Source organism: Oncorhynchus keta, unplaced genomic scaffold (genome assembly GCF_023373465.1).
Source record: "Oncorhynchus keta strain PuntledgeMale-10-30-2019 unplaced genomic scaffold, Oket_V2 Un_scaffold_714_pilon_pilon, whole genome shotgun sequence".
In the NCBI taxonomy this organism is placed as follows: Eukaryota; Metazoa; Chordata; class Actinopteri; order Salmoniformes; family Salmonidae; genus Oncorhynchus; species Oncorhynchus keta.
Window position 1 is genome coordinate 12529 of NW_026290992.1, and position 22472 is coordinate 35000.

At 45.4% G+C, this 22472-nt stretch overlaps 3 protein-coding genes across 6 annotated transcripts in view; 2 read left to right on the forward strand and 1 right to left on the reverse strand.

The window, feature by feature from the left end:
- Positions 1–1052: 1052 nt before the first annotated feature.
- LOC118382312 (X-linked interleukin-1 receptor accessory protein-like 2) lies at positions 1053–18101 on the forward strand. Its single transcript, XM_052517352.1, has 11 exons — positions 1053–1444; positions 1608–1869; positions 3099–3261; positions 3945–4122; positions 6140–6170; positions 6362–6366; positions 6702–6831; positions 7448–7611; positions 8384–8521; positions 12357–12527; positions 12955–18101. The coding sequence occupies exons 1-11, from the start codon at positions 1339–1341 to the stop codon at positions 13887–13889; spliced, it is 2283 nt and encodes a 760-aa protein (XP_052373312.1). The 5' UTR covers positions 1053–1338; the 3' UTR covers positions 13890–18101.
- Positions 17705–21030, reverse strand: LOC118381953 (PEST proteolytic signal-containing nuclear protein-like). 4 transcript variants are annotated; one of them, XM_052517359.1, is made up of 6 exons: positions 20873–20936; positions 20177–20195; positions 19933–20104; positions 19776–19850; positions 18898–18950; positions 17705–18468 (listed from the first exon to the last, which is right to left on the reverse strand). In XM_052517359.1, exons 1-6 carry the CDS (start codon positions 20919–20921, stop codon positions 18354–18356), a joined length of 483 nt encoding a protein of 160 aa, XP_052373319.1. In that variant the 5' UTR covers positions 20922–20936; the 3' UTR covers positions 17705–18353. The 4 variants fall into 4 exon arrangements, with proteins under 4 accessions (XP_052373319.1, XP_052373317.1, XP_052373318.1 ...); XM_052517357.1 differs by lacking the exon at positions 20177–20195 and having other exon boundaries at positions 19933–20156; positions 20873–21030; XM_052517358.1 differs by lacking the exon at positions 20177–20195 and having other exon boundaries at positions 19933–20153; positions 20873–20977.
- A 192-nt stretch (positions 21031–21222) lies between these two features.
- gtf3c3 (general transcription factor IIIC, polypeptide 3) overlaps positions 21223–22472 on the forward strand; it is a 20143-nt gene continuing 18893 nt past the window's right edge. The window contains exons 1-4 of the mRNA XM_052517355.1: positions 21223–21460; positions 21613–21724; positions 21904–22163; positions 22427–22472. The exon at positions 22427–22472 is cut by the window's right edge and continues 78 nt beyond it. Coding sequence (XP_052373315.1) covers positions 21362–21460; positions 21613–21724; positions 21904–22163; positions 22427–22472 — 517 coding nt within the window. The 5' untranslated portion in view covers positions 21223–21361. The remainder of the gene's footprint in view (positions 21461–21612; positions 21725–21903; positions 22164–22426) is intronic.

Genomic DNA, 22472 nt, shown 5'->3' on the forward strand with positions numbered 1-22472 from the left:
GTCTAAAGTAATGGACTATAGTGGACACAGCCTCACTGATTCTGTCTAAAGTAATGGACTATATGGGACACAGCCTCACTGATTCTGTCAAAAGTAATGGACTATATGGGACACAGCCTCACTGATTCTGTCAAAAGTAATGGACTATATGGGACACAGCCTCACTGATTCTGTCAAAAGTAATGGACTATATGGGACACAGCCTCACTGATTCTGTCTAAAGTAATGGACTATATGGGACACAGCCTCACTGATTCTGTCTAAAGTAATGGACTATATGGGACACAGCCTCACTGATTCTGTCCAAAGATGTCAAACCAAGTCTTGAGAGGCTGTGCCAAAGCCTGTATCATTACAGAACATATCTGTCCACCCTACTCTGTTTGCAATGTATTGGTCTATAGACTCACCACAGTTCAGTGTTACTAATGTATTGGTCTATAGACTCACCACTGTTCAGTGTTACTAATGTATTGTTCTATAGACTCACCACTGTTCAGTGTTACTAATGTATTGGTCTATAGACTCACCACAGTTCAGTGTTACTAATGTATTAGTCTATAGACTCACCACAGTTCAGTGTTACTAATGTATTGGTCTATAGACTCACCACTGTTCAGTGTTACTAATGTATTGGTCTATAGACTCACCACTGTTCAGTGTTACTAATGTATTGGTCTATAGACTCACCACTGTTCAGTGTTACTAATGTATTGGTCTATAGACTCACCACTGTTCAGTGTTACTAATGTATTGGTCTATAGACTCACCACTGTTCAGTGTTACTAATGTATTGAAACTGTGCTTCAATAAATGTTTTCGACTTGTAACACAGCTGCCTTCTCTTACATCACAGATCAGTCTTGCATACTTACACATTTCACACTCCGTCTACCCACACCCACAGATGCACAGATTCCCAAAGATGGTGTGAAACTTCTAGAGAAGTAGAGCTCTCTGCATCTAACCAGGAAATGGACGTTGACACAGGAAACTGGTTGTCATGTTTTCACATGGTGCATCTCTGAGGGAAGTCAGTATCAGATATGATTGGTTTCCAACTGTCTAAGAGGCAAGCTGCACAGACTAGTGGCTAAAGGAGAACAGAGCAGTGGAACGCAGGGAAACTAGTTCAGATGAGTCCCTTTTCATTTACTAGGAAAGGAAGGGACTGACAGCTATATGTCTGGTTTTAGAGTGGTGAAAGAGATTCTGTTTCCAGGAAACCCAGATCCTTGTGACAGTTATGACACGCAGTGGTGGGTTTGATATTGGAATGAAGGAAGTGGTGGGTTTGATATTGAAATGAAGGAAGTGGTGGGTTTGATATTGGAATGAATGCAGTTCTACGGAGTGATGCACCCTGGACCGTCACTGGCTTTAGCAATCATCGCATGTTTTCTGCAGAGATACTTCTGTGTAAGTCGCTGGGACAAGGAAGAAGGTACTTATCTTTATTATCAAACAATTGTATAAAACAACATTTATAGATTTTACCAGGTAGATATTCCATGTGTATGTAGACATATCATATGCCTTCACTATTAATTGTATTATATGTACATCGGGGTGGAATGAGAGATGTCTTTCTTGTGTGACACGTGTAGGTTTGAAGCCAGGCTCCGAGACGTACGGCTACAAAGCTTTCTCTGGGGAGGGGTTTGTCATGCAATGTACCAAACCACAGTCCGCCGGTCTCTGTGAGCGCCTCTACAACATCACAGCCAGCTCTGAGGAAGCTGATTGGTCGAAGGCCGAGGGGGAAACCAACAGAGACAGAGATGACGGGGCCGTGACAGGACGGGGGAACGCGCTCTGGTTCTCTACCGTTACTGCAAAGGACTCTGGGAAGTACACATGCCACACAGGGTAGGTAGTCTGTTGACGGTCTTTGGGTAGGCCCCTCTCTTTCACAGGGTAGGTCACCTGTATTGACTCTGTTTGGGTAGGCCCCTCTCTTTCACAGGGTAGGTCACCTGTATTGACTCTGTTTGGGTAGGCCCCTCTCTCTGTTTCCACAGGGTAGGTCACCTGTATTGACTCTGTTTGGGTAGGCCCCTCTCTCCGTTTCCACAGGGTAGGTAGTCTGTATTGACTCTGTTTGGGTAGGCCCCTCTCTCTGTTTCCACAGGGTAGGTAGTCTGTATTGACTCTGTTTGGGTAGGCCCCTCTCTCTGTTTCCACAGGGTAGGTAGTCTGTATTGACTCTGTTTGGGTAGGCCCCTCTCTCTGTTTCCACAGGGTAGGTCACCTGTATTGACTCTGTTTGGGTAGGCCCCTCTCTCTGTTTCCACAGGGTAGGTAGTCTGTATTGACTCTGTTTGGGTAGGCCCCTCTCTCTGTTTCCACAGGGTAGGTAGTCTGTATTGACTCTGTTTGGGTAGGCCCCTCTCTCTGTTTCCACAGGGTAGGTAGTCTGTATTGACTCTGTTTGGGTAGGCCCCTCTCTCCGTTTCCACAGGGTAGGTAGTCTGTATTGACTCTGTTTGGGTAGGCCCCTCTCTCTGTTTCCACAGGGTAGGTAGTCTGTATTGACTCTGTTTGGGTAGGCCCCTCTCTCCGTTTCCACAGGGTAGGTAGTCTGTATTGACTCTGTTTGGGTAGGCCCCTCTCTCTGTTTCCACAGGGTAGGTAGTCTGTATTGACTCTGTTTGGGTAGGCCCCTCTCTCTGTTTCCACAGGGTAGGTAGTCTGTATTGACTCTGTTTGGGTAGGCCCCTCTCTCTGTTTCCACAGGGTAGGTAGTCTGTATTGACTCTGTTTGGGTAGGCCCCTCTCTCTGTTTCCACAGGGTAGGTAGTCTGTATTGACTCTGTTTGGGTAGGCCCCTCTCTCTGTTTCCTGCCCTTTGATCAGAAGAAGTGAGAGAAGCTTTGGTGGAATGGACGGATGAAGTGAAGTAGTGTAACTCTCCAAAACATGCCACGTCATTACATGAATTCTCTTCAGGACCAAAACGCCTTCACAAAGACAGTACAAATGCGGTTGCTTACTTTGAACAGTTTGCCTGGGTTTGATTTTGAAAAACAGTTTGCCTATATTTTTGACCTTTCTAAGACACAATGTGTGAATTTGAATGTGTGTTGTTATTATCACAGTGGTATGGTGATCCACGTCTATGTGGAGGTGCTGGAGAGGGCCAGCCTGGGGTGCAGGGACACAGAGGAGAACAGAGTCACTCTGGTTCTGGGCAAAGGTGGCAGGATCCCATGCCCTGGGATCAAATGTCAGACACAGAGGTCAGAGGTCACATGGTACAAGGTGATTATTCCAGCAGATTTTTGGATGGATGAATGGATGGATGGATGGTTGGTTGGTTGAATGAGTGGGTGGGTGGGTGGATGGGTGGGTGTGTAGGTGGGTGGGTGTGTAGGTGGGTGGTTGGGTGGGTGTGTAGGTGGGTGGGTGTGTAGGTGGGTGGTTGGATTGGTGGATGGGTGGGTGTGTGGGTAGGTGGTTGGTTGGGTGTGTAGGTGTGTAGGTGGGTGGGCGGGTGGTTGGGTGGGTGGGTGTAGGTGGGTGGTTGGATGGGTGGGTGGATGGATGGATGGATGGATGGGTGGGTGGATGGATGGATGGATGGATGGATGGATGGATGGATGGATGGATGGATGGATGGGTGGGTGGGTTGGTAGGTAGGTTGGGTAGGTAGGTTGGGTAGGTGTAGGTGGTATATTGATGGACGGCAGGTTTTACCTGATGATTGTTTCTCTTCAGAATGTAATTATGGTATCATTCCACTGCATCTAAGACTTTACACAACCTCCTAACCTTTAGTAAACACAAGTACAAGCCGTACACACCCATATGACCGGTTACACACCTGCTCACCTGTGACAGGTCATCACATAATGGAATAAATAGACGAACGTACAAAGAAATGAACAAACGACTGAACAGGTAAACAAGTGAATAATGGCTTTACATCATGGGTTTCTCTGCAGGATGCCAGGCCTGTGTGTGAGATACAGGATAAGAGGACTATCTCTGTGGAAGACAGGTATACTCTTCTGCTGGGTACTGTCTATGTGAGTGATGCTACAGTGTATTTCTGTGACTACACCTACGAAGACAACGGGATCCCCTGGACAGTCAGGAGATCTGTTAACGTCTCGGTCATACGTAAGTACGGGAGGACTGTCGCTGCAGGCTGTCTCCCAACACACACCCACACACACCCATACACACACCCATACACACTTATCCCACCACACAAGATTTAAATGATCACTGTGTTTCACACACTAAATGGCAACTTATTCCCATAGTGCACACACCCAAAGACACCTCCACAAATTACACTATCCCCATGGCACACGACCAGGACCACAAGATGAGTGCAGAGCCTGAGGTTGACCAGGATTGATTTGATGATGGCACCACACAGAGTATGAACACTGTGTTTCACCAGTTGCACTACTTTACCAGAGACACACCACACAGAGAAATGAACACCAGAGACTTATTCCCCCTATACCAGAGACTATGTGGTACACACACAAAATGAACACAGAGCCATACTTTAGACCAGAGGGGTAGTGCACACACAAGATGAACACACAGAGACCCATAGACCAGAGACCACAGTGCACTACTTTAGACCAGAGTAGGTAGTGCACTACTTTAGACAAGATGAACACTTTAGACCAGAGACCTATGGGGTAGTGCACACACCCATACACACACCCTATACACACTACTTTAGACAAGATAAACCTATGTGGTAGTACACACCAGACAAGATGAACAGAGACATGTGGTACCCACTACTTTAGACCAGAGAGTAGTGTTAAGATGAACACAGACCCATACTTTAGACAGAGACCAAGATGCACTACTTTAGACCAGAGACCACACCCAGTGCACTACACCAGAGACCTATGTGGTACACAGACCCATAGTGCACACACCAGACAAGATAAACACATGCCCATAGTGCACTACTTTAGACCACACAAGATGAACACTACTTTAGACCAGACCACCACAAGAGCGTTAGACCAAGATGAACACACACCCATACACACACCAGACAAGATGACCTAGTGCACAGAGACCCAGTACTACACACCACACACTTTAGACCAGAGACCTATGATAGTGCACTACCCATACTACTTTAGACCAGACCACACAAGATGAACTACTTTAGACCAGAGACCTATGTGAGGTACACCACACAAGATGAACACAGACCCATGTGGTAGTGCACTACACAAGATAGAACACATGTGGTAGTGCACTACTTTAGACAAGAGCACATGCCTATGAGGTAGTGCACTACTTTAGACAAGATAAACACATGTGGTAGTACACACACCACCAAGATGAACACACTACTTTAGACCACAGTGCACACACAAGATGGTACACTCCTTTGCCCATACTTTAGACCAGACAAGATGAGGTACACACACAGAGACCATACACTTTAGACACAAGATGAACACATGTGGTAGTGCACTACTTAGACCAGAGACACAAGATGACAGAGACCTATGAGGTACACCCAGTACACACACCACACAAGATGAACACATGCCCATACACACACCACACACCAGAGACCTATGAGGTAGTGCACTACTTTAGACCAGATGAACACATGCCCAGGTACACTACACCAGACAAGATGAACACACTCCTTTAGACCAGAGACCTATGTGGTAGTGCACTACACACCACACCAAGATGAACAGTGCACACAGAGACCTATACACACACCACACAAGATGAGGTAACACACACCCATACACCACCACACAAGATGGTAGTGCACTACAGAGACCATACACACAGACACAAGGAGTGAACACACACCTTTAGACCAGAGACACAAGATGAACACACTTTAGACCAGAGACCTATGATACACACACCACACAAGATGAGGAACACACACCCATACACACACCACACAAGATGGTAGTGCACTTTAGACCAGAGACCATACACACAGACACAAGATGAAGTGCACCATGGAGACCAAGATGAACACACATACACCACCACACTTTACACCCCAGAGACACACAAGTGGTCACATGCACGCACTTTACCAGAACCGCACAGACACCACACATGCTAGTACACATACTGTACACACACATTCTAGTAAATGTCACTTTTACCTCCACAGCCGCTGACTCCAAAGACCCTCCACAGATTAGGTAGTGCCCTTTGGACCAGAGACCTATGAGGAGCACTACTTTAGACCAGAGACCGTGGAGCTGGGTGACTTTAGACCAGAGACCTGTGGAGCACTACTTTGAAGGATTGATTTGATGATGGCAGGTGTGCACTTTACCTTTAGACCAGTATGATCTACTGTGTTTCACCAGTTTGTGGCTTTAGACCAGAGACCTGGTAAATGGGTAGTGCACTACTTTAGACCAGAGACCTATGTGGTAGTGCACTACTTTAGACCAGAGACCTATGGGGTAGTGCACTACTTTAGACCAGAGACCTATGGGGTAGTGCACTACTTTAGACCAGAGACCTATGGGGTAGTGCACTACTTTAGACCAGAGCCCTATGGGGTAGTGCACTACTTTAGACCAGAGCCCTATGGGGTAGTGCACTACTTTAGACTAGAGCCCTATGGGGTAGTGCACTACTTTAGACTAGAGCCCTATGAGGTAGTGCACTATATAGGTAATGGGGATGCAACCTAGTCCTTATATCAACCCTCTATTCCCCAGGGGAGCCTCATAATCTGAGCTGTCAGGTGCATTTTGGGTTCCAGAGGACCTTTGACCCAGTGGTCCAGTGGTGGATCAGTTCCCATAGCAACCATGAAGGCATGATGAAACTGATGGAGATGGAAGCACAGTGAGTTGGACCTCATTTTTGTTGTTGATGCTCGTCATGTATTATTGTATATTAAGCATTAACATTAAGGAATGAATGATTCATTCATTAAACTTATTTTTGTCAGGCACCCACCTTTCATTAAAATAATAATGTGTATCACTGTAGGCTATGCCTACGTCCCAAAATGGCACCCTAGTCCCTACATAGTGCACAGTGTACTTTATAGGGAACAGGATGCCATTTGGGCAGCAATCAAATCAAATATATTTATACAGCCCTTCTTACATCAGCTGATATCTCAAAGTGCTGTACAGAAACCCAGCCTAAAACCCTAAACAGCAAACAATGCAGGTGTAGAAGCACGGTGGCTAGGAAAAACTCCCTAGAAAGGCCAGAACATAGGAAGAAACCTAGAGAGGAACCAGGCTATGAGGGGTGGCCAGTCCTCTTCTGGCTGTGCCGGGTGGAGATTATAACAGAACATGGCCAAGATGTTCAAATGTTTATAGATGACCAGCAGGGTCAAATAATAATAATCACATTAGTTGTCGAGGGTGCAACAGGTCAGCACCTCAGGAGTAAATGTCAGTTGGCTTTTCGTAGTCGACCAGAGGGCCACCTGTTTCCTCTCCAGGCAGGTGTGGGAAAGGAGTATTGAAGAGTTGGAGTTCACGGTCACCAGGACAGCTCAAATCCCGGAGGTGACCCAGCTACACCTGGACTCCACCTTCACCTGTCTGGCCCAGAACTCTGTAGGCAACAGCAGCGCCACCATCAGGCTGACAAGGAAATCTGCAGGTACCAGAAGAATACTGATGGGGTGCATCTCAATCATCTCTCCTTTCTCCCCAAGTGTGGACTTGTTCACTTCCCTTCATGGATTTTGAATGAAATGACTGTTTTATGACTCCTTCTGGGACCTGCCTGGTCCAATCCAATGCTTTTCAATTTGTTGGGAGTAATGAACAGGTTCACACATCTAGAGGAAGTAGAGATGAAATGACTGTTTTATGACTCCATCTGGGACCTGCCTGGTCCAATCCAATGCTTTTCAATTTGTTGGGAGTAATGAACAGGTTCACACATCTAGAGGAAGTAGAGATGATTGGAACGCAGCCCTAGTCTCTCATTGCATCTGATTTGGTTCTGGGTACCAAGGTTAGCCTACCACGAGTCAGATCCATTTTTCAGAGAACACTAGCAATGTATCTTTTTACTTAATAACCATATCTTGTCATACTGTTATCTGAGACAACAACGATCCTATGTGTTAGAATTAAACAATAATGCCTGAGGGGGTGTGGTATGTGGCCAATATACCACGGCTATGGGCTGTTCTTACGCACGACGCAATGGAGTGGAATGCCTGGACACAGCCTTTAGCCGTGGTATACTGGCAGTATATCACAAACCCCCAGGTGCCTTATTGATATTATAAACTGGTTACCAACGTAGTTCGAGCAGTAAAAATAAATGTTTTGTCATAACCGTGGTATACTGCTGTCAGCCAATCAGCATTCAGGACTGGAACCGCCCCGTTTATAATGTGTATTTTGTCATGTTGTTTCAGTTTCCCGTGTGCTGGTGATAGTGTGTCCGGTGGTGTCTCTGCTGTTTGTAGCTGGGATGGGCATTACAGTGCACCTCTACTGGCTAGAGATCTCTATTCTCTACAGAATCTACCTCCCATACAAACAGACCACCACAGGTCATAAACACATCTCTCACTCACTCACTCACTCACTCACTCACTCACTCACTCACTCACTCACTCACTCACTCACTCACTCACTCACACAGACAGACAGACAGACAGACAGACAGACAGACAGACAGACAGACAGACAGACAGACAGACAGACAGACAGACAGACAGACAGACAGACAGACAGACAGACAGACAGACAGACAGACAGACAGACAGACAGACAGACAGACAGACAGACAGACAGACAGACAGATAAGATATAAGGAAAACAAATCACATGATATCTTAATTTAGGGTTTTCTCCTCCCACTCTTACCAAGTATCTAATGGTTGATATATGGTGTCCATCTCCTCCACTCCCAATCTTACACACACTGTCAGATAAAAGCTATCTAGCATCTAGGCAAACCTCAAATCTAGCCATCAGGAAATGACTGTTTCAACTTGACTAGTTACAACCTCAAACCACAAGATTTTATTTATTTTATTTGACCTTTATTTTACTAGGCAAGATCAGTTAAGAACAAATTCTTATTTTCAATGACGGCCTGTTCAGGGGCAGAACGACAGATTTGTACCTTGTCAGCTCGGGGGTTTGAACTTGCAACCTTCCGGTTACTAGTCCAACGCTCTAACCACTAGGCTACCCTGCCGCCCCAAGATGGCTGGGTGTTCTGGAAAAAAAAGCCAGTCATGTTGTTAGTTCTTTGAAATGACGTCATAACTGTCATCACTGTCCTAACTGTTCTAACTGTGATCACTGTCCTAACTGTCATCACTGTGATCACTGTTCTAACTGTCATCACTGTCCTAACTGTTCTAACTGTGATCACTGTCCTAACTGTTCTAACTGTGATCACTGTCCTAACTGTTCTAACTGTGATCACTGTCCTAACTGTCATCACTGTTCTAACTGTCATCACTGTCCTAACTGTTCTAACTGTGATCACTGTCCTAACTGTTCTAACTGTGATCACTGTCCTAACTGTTCTAACTTTCATCACTGTCCTAACTGTCCTAACTTTCATCACTGTCCTAACTGTTCTAACTGTGATCACTGTCCTAACTGTCATAACTTTCATCACTGTCCTAACTGTCATCACTGTCCTAACTGTTCTAACTGTGATCACTGTCCTAACTGTTCTAACTGTGATCACTGTCCTAACTGTCATCACTGTCCTAACGGTCATCACTGTCCTAACTGTTCTAACTGTGATCACTGTCCTAACTGTGATCACTGTCCTAACTGTTCTAACTGTGATCACTGTCCTAACTGTGATCACTGTCATCACTGTCATCACTGTCATCACTGTCCTAACTGCCATAACTTTCATCACTGTCCTAACTGTCATCACTGTGATCACTGTCCTAACTGTTCTAACTGTGATCACTGTCCTAACTGTCATCACTGTGATCACTGTCCTAACTGTTCTAATTGTGATCACTGTCCTAACTGTCATCACTGTGATCACTGTCCTAACTGCCATAACTTTCATCACTGTCCTAACTGTCACCACTGTCCTAACTGTTCTAACTGTGATCACTGTCCAAACTGTCATCACTGTGATCACTGTCCTAACTGTCATAACTTTCATCACTGTCATAACTGTCCTCACTGTCATAACTTTCATCACTGTGATCACTGTCTTAACTGTCATAACTGTTCTAACTGTCATCACTGTGATCACTGTGATCACTGTCTTAACTGTCCTAACTGTGATCGCTGTCATCACTGTCCTAACTGTGATCACTGTCATCACTGTCCTAACTGTGATTACTGTCCTAACTGTGATTACTGTCCTAACTGTTCTAATTGTGATCACTGTCCTAACTGTGATCACTGTCATAACTGTGATCACTGTCCTAACTGTGATCACTGTCCTAACTGTGATCACTGCCCTAACTGTGATCACTGTCCTAACTGTCCTAACTGTTCTAACTGTGATCACTGTCCTAACTGTGATCACTGTCCTAACTGTGATCACTGTTCTAACTGTCATCACTGTCCTAACTGTCATCACTGTGATCACTGTCCTAACTGTCATCACTGTCCTAACTGTCATCACTGTGATCACTGTCCTAACTGTTCTAACTGTGATTACTGTCCTAACTGTCATAACTTTCATCACTGTCATAACTGTCCTCACTGTCATAACTTTCATCACTGTGATCACTGTCTTAACTGTCATCACTGTCATAACTGTTCTAACTGTCATCACTGTGATCACTGTCTTAACTGTCATCACTGTCCTAACTGTCATCACTGTCCTAACTGTGATCACTGTCATCACTGTCATAACTGTGATCACTGTCATCACTGTGATCACTGCCCTAACTGTGATCACTGTTCTAACTGTCATCACTGTCCTAACTGTCATCACTGTCCTAACTGTTCTAACTGTGATCACTGTCCTAACTGTCATAACTTTCATCACTGTCATAACTGTCCTCACTGTCATAACTTTCATCACTGTGATCACTGTTCTAACTGTCATCACTGTGATCACTGTCTTAACTGTCCTAACTGTGATCACTGTCCTAACTGTCATCACTGTCCTAACTGTGATCACTGTCCTAACTGTGATCACTGTCCTAACTGTGATCACTGTCCTAACTGTGATCATTGTCATCACTGCCCTAACTGTGATCACTGCTCTAACTGTCATCACTGTCCTAACGGTCATCACTGTCCTAAATCAGTCAATTCGGGAAGTATCCTGAAATTGTAAAAAGAACACCTATTTTCAATGATTCATCAATAAACTGTATTGACTCTGTAACCTGAATGTCTCTTCTCTCTCCTTCCCTGTATTGACTATGTAACCTGAATGTCTCTTCTCTCTCCTTCCCTGTATTGACTCTGTAACCTGAATGTCTCTTCTCTCTCCTTCCCTGTATTGACTCTGTAACCTGAATGTCTCTTCTGTCTCCTTCCCTGTATTGACTCTGTAGATGAATGTCTCTTCTATCTCCTTCCCTGTATTGACTCTGTAACCTGAATGTCTCTTCTGTCTCCTTCCCTGTATTGACTCTGTAGATGAATGTCTATTCTATCTTCTTCCCTGTATTGACTCTGTAGATGAATGTCTCTTCTGTCTCCTTCCCTGTATTGACTCTGTAGATGAATGTCTCTTCTGTCTCCTTCCCTGTATTGACTCTGTAGATGAATGTCTCTTCTCTCTCCTTCCCTGTATTGACCCTGTAGATGAATGTCTCTTCTATCTCCTTCCCTGTATTGACCCTGTAGATGAATGTCTCTTCTATCTCCTTCCCTGTATTGACCCTGTAGATGAATGTCTCTTCTGTCTCCTTCCCTGTATTGACCCTGTAGATGAATGTCTCTTCTATCTCCTTCCCTGTATTGACCCTGTAGATGAATGTCTCTTCTATCTCCTTCCCTGTTTTGACCCTGTAGATGAATGTCTCTTCTCTCTCCTTCCCTGTATTGACCCTGTAGATGAATGTCTCTTCTCTCTCCTTCCCTGTATTGACCCTGTAGATGAATGTCTCTTCTATCTCCTTCCCTGTATTGACCCTGTAGATGAATGTCTCTTCTATCTCCTTCCCTGTTTTGACTCTGTAGATGAATGTCTCTTCTGTCTCCTTCCCTGTATTGACTCTGTAGATGAATGTCTCTTCTGTCTCCTTCTCTGTATTGACCCTGTAGATGAATGTCTCTTCTGTCTCCTTCCCTGTATTGACTCTGTAGATGAATGTCTCTTCTATCTCCTTCCCTGTTTTGACTCTGTAGATGAATGTCTCTTCTGTCTCCTTCTCTGTATTGACCCTGTAGATGAATGTCTCTTCTGTCTCCTTCCCTGTTTTGACTCTGTAGACGACAAGGAATATGATGCCTTTGTGTCCTACGTGCCCAGCTCTTCCTCTGAGGAGGCGGGGGGACGAGGAAGAGGAGAGGAGGCGCTGGAGGTGCTCCTGCCCAGGGTTCTGGAGGGGCAGTGGGGCTACCACCTCTTTCTGCTAGAGAGAGACCTGCTGCCGGGCGGAGGTGGGTTCTAGTTTGCTTCCCAAATGGCATACTATTCCCTATTTAGTGTACTACTAAAACGTAGGGTACTATTATAGAGAAAGGCTGCCATTTAGGACGCATATTAGTCTGGTCCCAGACCAGTTTGTGCTGTAGAGCCAGCCAACGCACATAGGAGTTGGCTATACTGCACAAACTGATCTAGGATCAGGCTATAGTTGAAGCAGGCCATGTGAATAGAAACAGTCACATTACCAGAGTAGACTGTAAAACATTACCGTTGAATGTTGTCAGCTTTCAAATGAAATGTCTTCTGAAGAATGTGTGGTTCACACAGTCACTGTTTTACTGTCAGATTTTGACAGTCTGCATAACTATCATGTCACCCTGCCAAGCATGACACTTGTGTGGTGTTTGTGGTTTTGTGTTTGTGTGTTCTGTGCTTTAGCGTATACAGAGGATGTGGTGTGTGCGATCCGCAGCAGCAGGCGACTGGTGTGTGTCCTGAGTCCTGACTACCTGGCCAGTACCTGTCTGTTTGAACTGGAGACAGGCATCAGAGCCTTACAACAAGACCCACACTTCAGACTCATCCTCATCTGGACCAGCCCCAACCCCAGTCCTAGCCCCACCATCCCCAACCCCAGTCCTAGCCCCACCATCCCCAACCCCAGTCCTAGCCCCACCAGCCCCAACACCAGTCCTAGCCCCACCATCCCCAACCCCAGTCCTAGCCCCACCATCCCCAACCCCAGTCCTAGCCCCACCATCCCCAACCCCAGTCCTAGCCCCACCATCCCCAACCCCAGTCCTAGCCCCACCATCCCCAACCCCAGTCCTAGCCCCACCATCCCCAACCCCAGTCCTAGCCCCACCATCCCCAACCCCAGTCCTAGCCCCACCATCCCCAACCCCAGCCCTAGCCCCACCATCCCCAACCCCAGTCCTAGCCCCACCATCCCCAACCCCAGTCCTAGCCCCACCATCCCCAACCCCAGTCCTAGCCCCACCATCCCCAACCCCAGTCCTAGCCCCACCATCCCCAACCCCAGTCCTAGCCCCACCATCCCCAACCCCAGTCCTAGCCCCAGCACCACCAGCCCAACCAGCAGCAGGCCTCTATCTCTACCCCTGTCTCACACCCTGGGCATGGTGACTCCAGCCTCACCGCTGCCTCCACTAGTTCGGAGGGCCATCAGAGTCCTGCCTGCTCTGCACTGGACCCCCCAGGACCAGGGAAGGATGATAACTAGCTCCAACTCTGGATCACGGTTCTGGAGATCCCTCCACAAGGCCATGCCAGCCCAGAGTGGGACTGGGACAGACACACAGACACTGTTAGACAGACACACAGACACCCAGGACAGAGTGACTGTTTTGTAGTCGTTAGGGCGGTTCTCCAGTAACTTGACACCTTGTATATATATTTTTTGGGGTTGAGGGACCTGTGGTTTCATGGTTGTTGCTTCTAAGAATGTGTCGTTAAGTCCTGGAACCTGGTAACGTAGTGGTTAGCAGTCAAAGCAGTGGTTCCTGGTAAATAGCAGTCAAGGCAGTGGTTCCTGGTAAATGGCAGTCAAAGCAGTGGTTCCTGGTAAATAGCAGTCAAAGCAGTGGTTCCTGGTAAATGGCAGTCAATGCAGTGGTTCCTGGTAAATGGCAGTCAAAGCAGTGGTTCCTGGTAAATAGCAGTCAATGCAGTGGTTCCTGGTAAATAGCAGTCAAAGCAGTGGTTCCTGGTAAATAGCAGTCAAAGCAGTGGTTCCTGGTAAATGGCAGTCAAAGCAGTGGTTCCTGGTAAATGGCAGTCAAAGCAGTGGTTCCTGGTAAATAGCAGTCAAAGCAGTGGTTCCTGGTAAATGGCAGTCAAAGCAGTGGTTCCTGGTAAATGGCAGTCAAAGCAGTGGTTCCTGGTAAATGGCAGTCAATGCAGTGGTTCCTGGTAAATGGTAGTCAAAGCAGTGGTTCCTGGTAAATGGCAGTCAAAGCAGTGGTTCCTGGTAAATGGCAGTCAAAGCAGTGGTTCCTGGTAAATGGCAGTCAAAGCAGTGGTTCCTGGTAAATAGCAGTCAAAGCAGTGGTTCCTGGTAAATAGCAGTCAAAGCAGTGGTTCCTGGTAAATAGCAGTCAATGCAGTGGTTCCTGGTAAATGGTAGTCAAAGCAGTGGTTCCTGGTAAATAGCAGTCAAAGCAGTGGTTCCTGGTAAATGGTAGTCAAAGCAGTGGTTCCTGGTAAATGGTAGTCAAAGCAGTGGTTCCTGGTAAATGGCAGTCAAAGCAGTGGTTCCTGGTAAATGGTAGTCAAAGCAGTGGTTCCTGGTAAATAGCAGTCAAAGCAGTGGTTCCTGGTAAATGGTAGTCAAAGCAGTGGTTCCTGGTAAATGGCAGTCAAAGCAGTGGTTCCTGGTAAATGGTAGTCAAAGCAGTGGTTCCTGGTAAATGGCAGTCAATGCAGTGGTTCCTGGTAAATAACAGTCAAAGCAGTGGTTCCTGGTAAATGGTAGTCAAAGCAGTGGTTCCTGGTAAATAGCAGTCAAAGCAGTGGTTCCTGGTAAATGGTAGTCAAAGCAGTGGTTCCTGGTAAATGGTAGTCAAAGCAGTGGTTCCTGGTAAATAACAGTCAAAGCAGTGTTTCCTGGTAAATAGCAGTCAAAGCAGTGGTTCCTGGTAAATAACAGTCAAAGCAGTGGTTCCTGGTAAATGGCAGTCAATGCAGTGGTTCCTGGTAAATAGCAATCAAAGCAGTGGTTCCTGGTAAATAGCAGTCAAAGCAGTGGTTCCTGGTAAATAGCAATCAAAGCAGTGGTTCCTGGTAAATGGCAGTCAAAGCAGTGGTTCCTGGTAAATGGCAGTCAAAGCAGTGGTTCCTGGTAAATGGCAGTCAAAGCAGTGGTTCCTGGTAAATGGCAGTCAATGCAGTGGTTCCTGGTAAATAGCAGTCAAAGCAGTGGTTCCTGGTAAATAGCAGTCAAAGCAGTGGTTCCTGGTAAATAGCAGTCAATGCAGTGGTTCCTGGTAAATGGTAGTCAAAGCAGTGGTTCCTGGTAAATAGCAGTCAAAGCAGTGGTTCCTGGTAAATGGCAGTCAAAGCAGTGGTTCCTGGTAAATGGCAGTCAAAGCAGTGGTTCCTGGTAAATAGCAGTCAAAGCAGTGGTTCCTGGTAAATAGCAGTCAATGCAGTGGTTCCTGGTAAATGGTAGTCAAAGCAGTGGTTCCTGGTAAATGGCAGTCAAAGCAGTGGTTCCTGGTAAATAGCAGTCAATGCAGTGGTTCCTGGTAAATGGTAGTCAAAGCAGTGGTTCCTGGTAAATAGCAGTCAAAGCAGTGGTTCCTGGTAAATAGCAGTCAATGCAGTGGTTCCTGGTAAATGGTAGTCAAAGCAGTGGTTCCTGGTAAATAGAAGTCAAAGCAGTGGTTCCTGGTAAATAGCAGTCAATGCAGTGGTTCCTGGTAAATGGCAGTCAAAGCAGTGGTTCCTGGTAAATGGCAGTCAATGCAGTGGTTCCTGGTAAATGGTAGTCAAAGCAGTGGTTCCTGGTAAATAGCAGTCAAAGCAGTGGTTCCTGGTAAATAGCAGTCAATGCAGTGGTTCCTGGTAAATGGTAGTCAAAGCAGTGGTTCCTGGTAAATAGCAGTCAAAGCAGTGGTTCCTGGTAAATGTCAGTCAAAGCAGTGGTTCCTGGTAAATAGCAGTCAAAGCAGTGGTTCCTGGTAAATAGCAGTCAAAGCAGTGGTTCCTGGTAAATAGCAGTCAATGCAGTGGTTCCTGGTAAATGGTAGTCAAAGCAGTGGTTCCTGGTAAATAGCAGTCAAAGCAGTGGTTCCTGGTAAATGGCAGTCAAAGCAGTGGTTCCTGGTAAATGGCAGTCAAAGCAGTGGTTCCTGGTAAATAGCAGTCAAAGCAGTGGTTCCTGATAAATAGCAGTCAATGCAGTGGTTCCTGGTAAATGGTAGTCAAAGCAGTGGTTCCTGGTAAATGGCAGTCAAAGCAGTGGTTCCTGGTAAATAGCAGTCAATGCAGTGGTTCCTGGTAAATGGTAGTCAAAGCAGTGGTTCCTGGTAAATAGCAGTCAAAGCAGTGGTTCCTGGTAAATAGCAGTCAATGCAGTGGTTCCTGGTAAATGGTAGTCAAAGCAGTGGTTCCTGGTAAATAGCAGTCAAAGCAGTGGTTCCTGGTAAATAGCAGTCAATGCAGTGGTTCCTGGTAAATGGCAGTCAAAGCAGTGGTTCCTGGTAAATGGCAGTCAATGCAGTGGTTCCTGGTAAATGGTAGTCAAAGCAGTGGTTCCTGGTAAATAGCAGTCAAAGCAGTGGTTCCTGGTAAATAGCAGTCAATGCAGTGGTTCCTGGTAAATGGTAGTCAAAGCAGTGGTTCCTGGTAAATAGCAGTCAAAGCAGTGGTTCCTGGTAAATGTCAGTCAAAGCAGTGGTTCCTGGTAAATAGCAGTCAATGCAGTGGTTCCTGGTAAATGTCAGTCAGTGCAGATCCTGGGTGTGTTCTTTTTTCAGTAATTGGTCTTTTAAACCAACCAGGTCAGGTTTTTTCTCCAATAACTGTGCTAAAGATCAGAGTCCTTAAAGCACACCGTAGCACAAGGTTTTGGACCATAGCAAAACCTTTGGCAAACGGAAAATGTTTTGCAACAAAAACTACTTTCTATTGGACAAATTCAGGTTCTGACCCCGTTTCTCTTGCTTCTGTTGAGTTCTGTTTGTTTCCTAGTTAATACACCCCAGAAGAGGTATTTATTTATATTACAAACCAACTACAGTACAGAGAAGGACCTAACATACTTGCATAAGCTACAGTTAGAGACAGCTGTTGACAGCAGAATAACTAGTTTCCTTATGTGAAGGAAAAAATGTCTTTCCATTTTGAAAGAATATAATAGCACAGATAGAACAATAAGACCGATATTTCACCGGGTGTATAAATGTGAAGCATCCGCTTGTTCTGCCCACCACGGCTCATTCATTCCCCTTTTGAAACGACAGGGTGTGGTCTATCTTGGTTTAGTTATAACAATCTTTGATAATTACTGTCCTCCGCTCCTCTTCTTATACCCAGTAACATCATCAAGATTGTCATTGAGGCTTTACATGATTTATGCATTTGAAGAATGTATATGATACACTGGTATGTGCATTGTGGTTCAATTGATTTTTTTGTTGTTGCATAAATATCATTAAAAAATACATTTCATTTTGGAATTGAATGTAAGTTTATTGTCCTAATATGAATATTTCTACATGTCAACCTCAGGCACGGGAGAAATGGTTCCTGTCTGGGATCACTCTGTAAAGGCATGACAGACAGTGAGGGAAAGGCCAGGGTTGAAAACCCTGTTAGGACTGTTATAAAGTAGTGATATATCCTAGATGAGTCAAACTATTATTAAGTTGTCTTGAAGTTCCCTTTCCCAAAACGTATCCTCATTGCTCTGAACTACACCCACTCCAGTCTGCTATATAACACACACACACACACACACACACACACACACACACACACACACACACACACACACACACACACACACACACACACACACACACACACACACACACACACATACACACACACACACACACACACACACACACGCTTAAAACAAAACAAAAAACTATGGTTGATAGCACGAATGTCTCCCCATCATTACATAGCAGTATGTACATTGTTTTTACACCATCGTCAACAGTCAAAAGGAAGAGAAGCAGCACTCAATCAAGGTGACATCATTCCACACAAAATCAAACACGGTGTGCAGTTTGACTGTTGTCATTAGCAACCCAGTAAGGCCGAGCCCTACTGGTCTTACTGTGACTAATAACCAATGAGGCGGAGCCCTATTGGTCAGTGTCCGTCTGAGACTTGAGCTTCCTCTCCCAGAGCTTCTGGTGGTCGGAGAATCCCTGCTTCCCCTTGTTGAAGGAGTTGGGGCCTGCTGACGTGGGCGTCTCCCTGAGGTGAACATAGAGAGTTATGTGTGGTAGTGGACCTAAAGGTTGTTGAAACCACTGCGGTCAGAACTGGTGCGTTGACCAAAATGATAACATCACATTGACTAGTAGTAGGTCCACGCTCAAATGACCCATGCAAACACGTGTGGTCATCACGCCTGGTTTAAATCCACCGATACCCTATATAGTGCCATACTATGGGCCAGAGGTCTCTCCAAAGTGGTCAATGTTAGTTAACTAATAGGCAATAGGATGCCGTTTCAGAGATGCACACTGGGTAGAATACTTGACAAGGATCTAGGAACAGGTACATTACATTTCAGTGATTTATGAACAGAGTATTATGTCACAAAACCTGGAATTTCAGATAACATTTGTGAGATGTTGTAAAAACATTTTGAGATAATAATTCAAACGTTGTGCTTCTTACCTGCCAATGTTCTTCATCCTCATCTTGGCTTCTGCAGGCATCTCCTCCTCACTCTGTCAGAGGAGAAAACAGCTGTTATTACAACTCTGTGGTAAAAGATTTAGATGCACTATTGTAAAGTGGCTGTTCCACTGGATGTCATAAGGTGAATGCACCAATTTGTAAGTCGCTCTGGATAAGAGCGTCTGCTAAATGACTTAAATGTAAATGTAGAGCACAGGCATCAACATTGATGTTTCACTGCATGTGACAGTTTGTTTGCACAACCTACTAATCTATTGGGATATCGTGTGTGTGTGTGTGTGTGTGTGTGTGTGTGTGTGTGTGTGTGTGTGTGTGTGTGTGTGTGTGTGTGTATGAAGGCGTCAGCATGCTTCCCAGCCAAAACAGTTTGTGCATATATTGTGACGCCATTTTGCGCCATTTTTGTTTGTTTTGGATTTCGGTGAAGGGTTTTTCAGGTGTTTGGGTACACAACATTCTTTTCTAGAGGCAAGCCGAAGTTCGGAGCGGAAGTGTACGCCCCTTCGTCTCTGATTGGTCAACAGTAGGGATTCTTCAGTAAAGTCTGTCATTCAATGAGAGATGACTTTTCTTTGAAAAATACTGCAAGAAACATCTTAGTTAGATGTGAACTTACGCGGGAAAAAAAACAACTTCTAAACTAATTACATTTCTTGAGTTCTTTTTTTTAGTAATTCTGACTATTTTGAGGAAGCGTATACTGGCTACGGTGTCTCAAAATGGACAAACAGTACTATTGCAGCTTTTTTCAAAATTTTCCAGCAAAGTTATTTTAAGGGAGTATGCAAGCACTCTCGTTCGGTTCAGCCAAGTTTGGCTCGGTGCCAGCCGAAATGAAGCCAGCCTTAACTCACATCATCAGAGTCAACATTGAAAACCGAGGCCAGAGCTGGTTTCTTGGCAGGTACAGGTACAGGCTCTTTGGGTTTCTAAAATGGAGAGATACACACATCTGTCAACCACACACACTGAGTTAGATGTCACACACACACTAACCCTAATGGTACTCACACTAGCACCCAGCTTGATGGAGATGGGCGCAGGCTTCTTTATAGGCTGGCTGATCAGACCAAATCCTATCTTGGAGACTTTGGGGGCCGGGGGTACCGGGTGGCTTGAGGTGGACACCTTCCCCGGGCCAGGGCTGACCTCCTGGGCCGAGCGTTTCCCCCCTCCTCCAGTGCTGGAAGAGACAGTCTTAGTTTTCACACTGCCTTCCTTCTCCTCCGGTCCTGCTGGAGGCGAAACAACTTACCAAGGTGAGCAACTGTTGCCTGGGAAACCAAGGATGAGCTACTGTTACCTGGGAGTGGTTGCCGGGTTACCGGTAGGTGGGTGAACCCATAGAGATCCTATTAAAGGAATTCCTAATTCTATGGGTGAACCTGTTGGTGTGTGAAAGGACCAAACACTCCCACTATTGTTGCGGTTATGGTCGGTATTTTGGTCATAAACCGAGCTAGTTATTTTAACACTATTGCAATTTGCCACATAGCATATGTGCATGCATAGCCTATAGTTTATTGCATATCATGTTACAGATTTTTTTTACGTTCAACGCATGTTGCATCCAGCTAGCTAAATGTGTCTTCTTTTGAAACTGGCTGCATGCCAAGTGAAGCCCACATTAGTTGTGTTTACCGACAAAAGTATTTGGAAAAACAATCGTAAACATTGCGACACCATACATGAGCAGCTGCAATGGCTAACCTAGCGATCTCGCGTAAAGCTAGCTAGCTAATAAAACCAGCTATCTAGTTTCATTGGAAACCTGCTAACGTTACATCAATGGCTGCTATCTAGCTAGCTGAATGGGGAAGCTCCGTTCACAAGCGGACACGATGAGCATGGGAATGTTGTATTAGTTACAGGTGGTCGATGTAACGTTATACTTCTAGTCTTATTTCGACAAGACAGTGATACATTGCCCCTAAAGATGTACTAGTATCACCTCCATCGTCGGAGAGCCGTTTGCTGCTGTGCTTGTTGTAGTCCGCCATAACATCAGTGACGATGGAAGAAGCGAACGGGATTTTCTCTAACGAGATGGTGCAGAACAGCGCCACCTGTCGTTGTGGAATAGGAATTGTCTGAACACAACAACAACCAAAAACGAATTCACTCCCAATGATTCATACCAAAATCATCAAAGAATAATATACCAATGTATTGTCGTTATCTGATACTTTATGTGTGTATTTGTCTCTGTTTGTTTATGAGTATTTGTGTGGTTCATGCATTAATCGATAGGTGGCGGTGGGTAACGATTTACAAATCTTCCTTTTGAAGCGTCGAAGAAGAACTTCTGTCGTTTAGAAATTACGTCATTAACAGTCGCCGGTGCCACTCGTGTTGTCAAAATGAAATGTTTACAATGAGAATTATCATCATTGTTTTACGTGTTTTTAAACACCATAAATCGTTTTAGTTAGTCGATGAGATGTCGGCGTTCAGCTCAGAGCTCATTGACTACCTGGAGGGAAGAATTTCATTCGAGGAGTTTGAAATACGGAGAGAGGAAAGAAAAGCTAAATTGAAGGTAAGTGGGACATCCACTCTGCATGCTGTATTAACGTTGAAAAGATCAAACTTGTGTACAAGTTTTGGAGCTCGCAATGATATATGTGCTACTGGAACGCCTTTCACGAATGCCTGTGTTGAAAGCATCTCATCTCGGATCTTTTCTCTCAGGTATCGAACGAAGGACGTTCAGAGGAAGATGAAGAGATTGGACCAGATGACACTCTCCCCAGCACTTCCCACGGCCGCAGTCCGAGAAAATGTTCTAAAAAACGGCCCGCAGGTGTGTGTCTCCACTTGTTCAGTGATGTGACTGCTTGGGTTCGGAACATGGATATTGTGATTCCCACAATCTTGTATTAGCCCGCTGAGCTAAAGCCTAGGCACTCTTCATGTCTTCTTAAGCAATTCCAGTCAAGTCATTGTTGTATGCCAACTATCCACCTCTTCTGTCCCTGCCAGCGGATCCAGAGGAAGGCGTCAGCCCCTCTGTCCAGAAGGCCTTTGCCTCTATGATGGAGGAGGGAACAGAGACTGAACAGACTGAGGAAGAGGAGGAGGAGGAGGATGAAGACAACGATGACGATTATGAAGAAGAGGAAGAGGAGGATTCAGAGGAGGAGAGGAAGGTTGAAGCTAAGGGAGATGAGGAAGGGCCCTCAGCTGGGGATGTCTTTGCTCTGGAAATGGAGCTTAACCGAGAGAACAAGAAGATGATGAAGGTGAAAATTAGATAAAGGCCCATCTTCATTTTAACAGGGTTCACAAGACTGTTAGCCCTCTGAGCCTTGACATTAGATCAGTTAGCCATAGTTTGACAATAGATGTGTTGTGTATGCAATAATAGATTAATTTATGGCTCGTCTCAGGCAGAGTTAGGCTAGTCACCATTTGAGCCGGGTTCACTGAAACACCTCTGTTACACTTGGTCAGGCTGCAGTGTTTGTTGACATGGGACTATTGATGGTGATTGTGTACTGTTCAGGAGAGACGTAACCGCAGCAAGCTGCCCCGGGCCCTAAGGGGCCTCA

Excerpts from the sequence above, each read along its gene's own strand:
- LOC118381953 (XM_052517356.1), bottom strand. The coding sequence starts at position 20,427 with ATGCACATATGCTATGTGGCAAATTGCAATAGTGTTAAAATAACTAGC. Across the intron at positions 20,105-20,224 it reads AACCCGGCAACCACTCCCAG|CACTGGAGGAGGGGGGAAAC; the intron begins GTAACAGTAGCT and ends TGTCTCTTCCAG. Across the intron at positions 19,851-19,932 it reads CCATCAAGCTGGGTGCTAGT|AAACCCAAAGAGCCTGTACC; the intron begins GTGAGTACCATT and ends TCTCCATTTTAG.
- LOC118382312 (XM_052517352.1), top strand. The coding sequence starts at position 1,339 with ATGCAGTTCTACGGAGTGATGCACCCTGGACCGTCACTGGCTTTAGCA. Across the intron at positions 1,445-1,607 it reads TCGCTGGGACAAGGAAGAAG|GTTTGAAGCCAGGCTCCGAG; the intron begins GTACTTATCTTT and ends TGACACGTGTAG. Across the intron at positions 1,870-3,098 it reads AAGTACACATGCCACACAGG|TGGTATGGTGATCCACGTCT; the intron begins GTAGGTAGTCTG and ends TTATTATCACAG.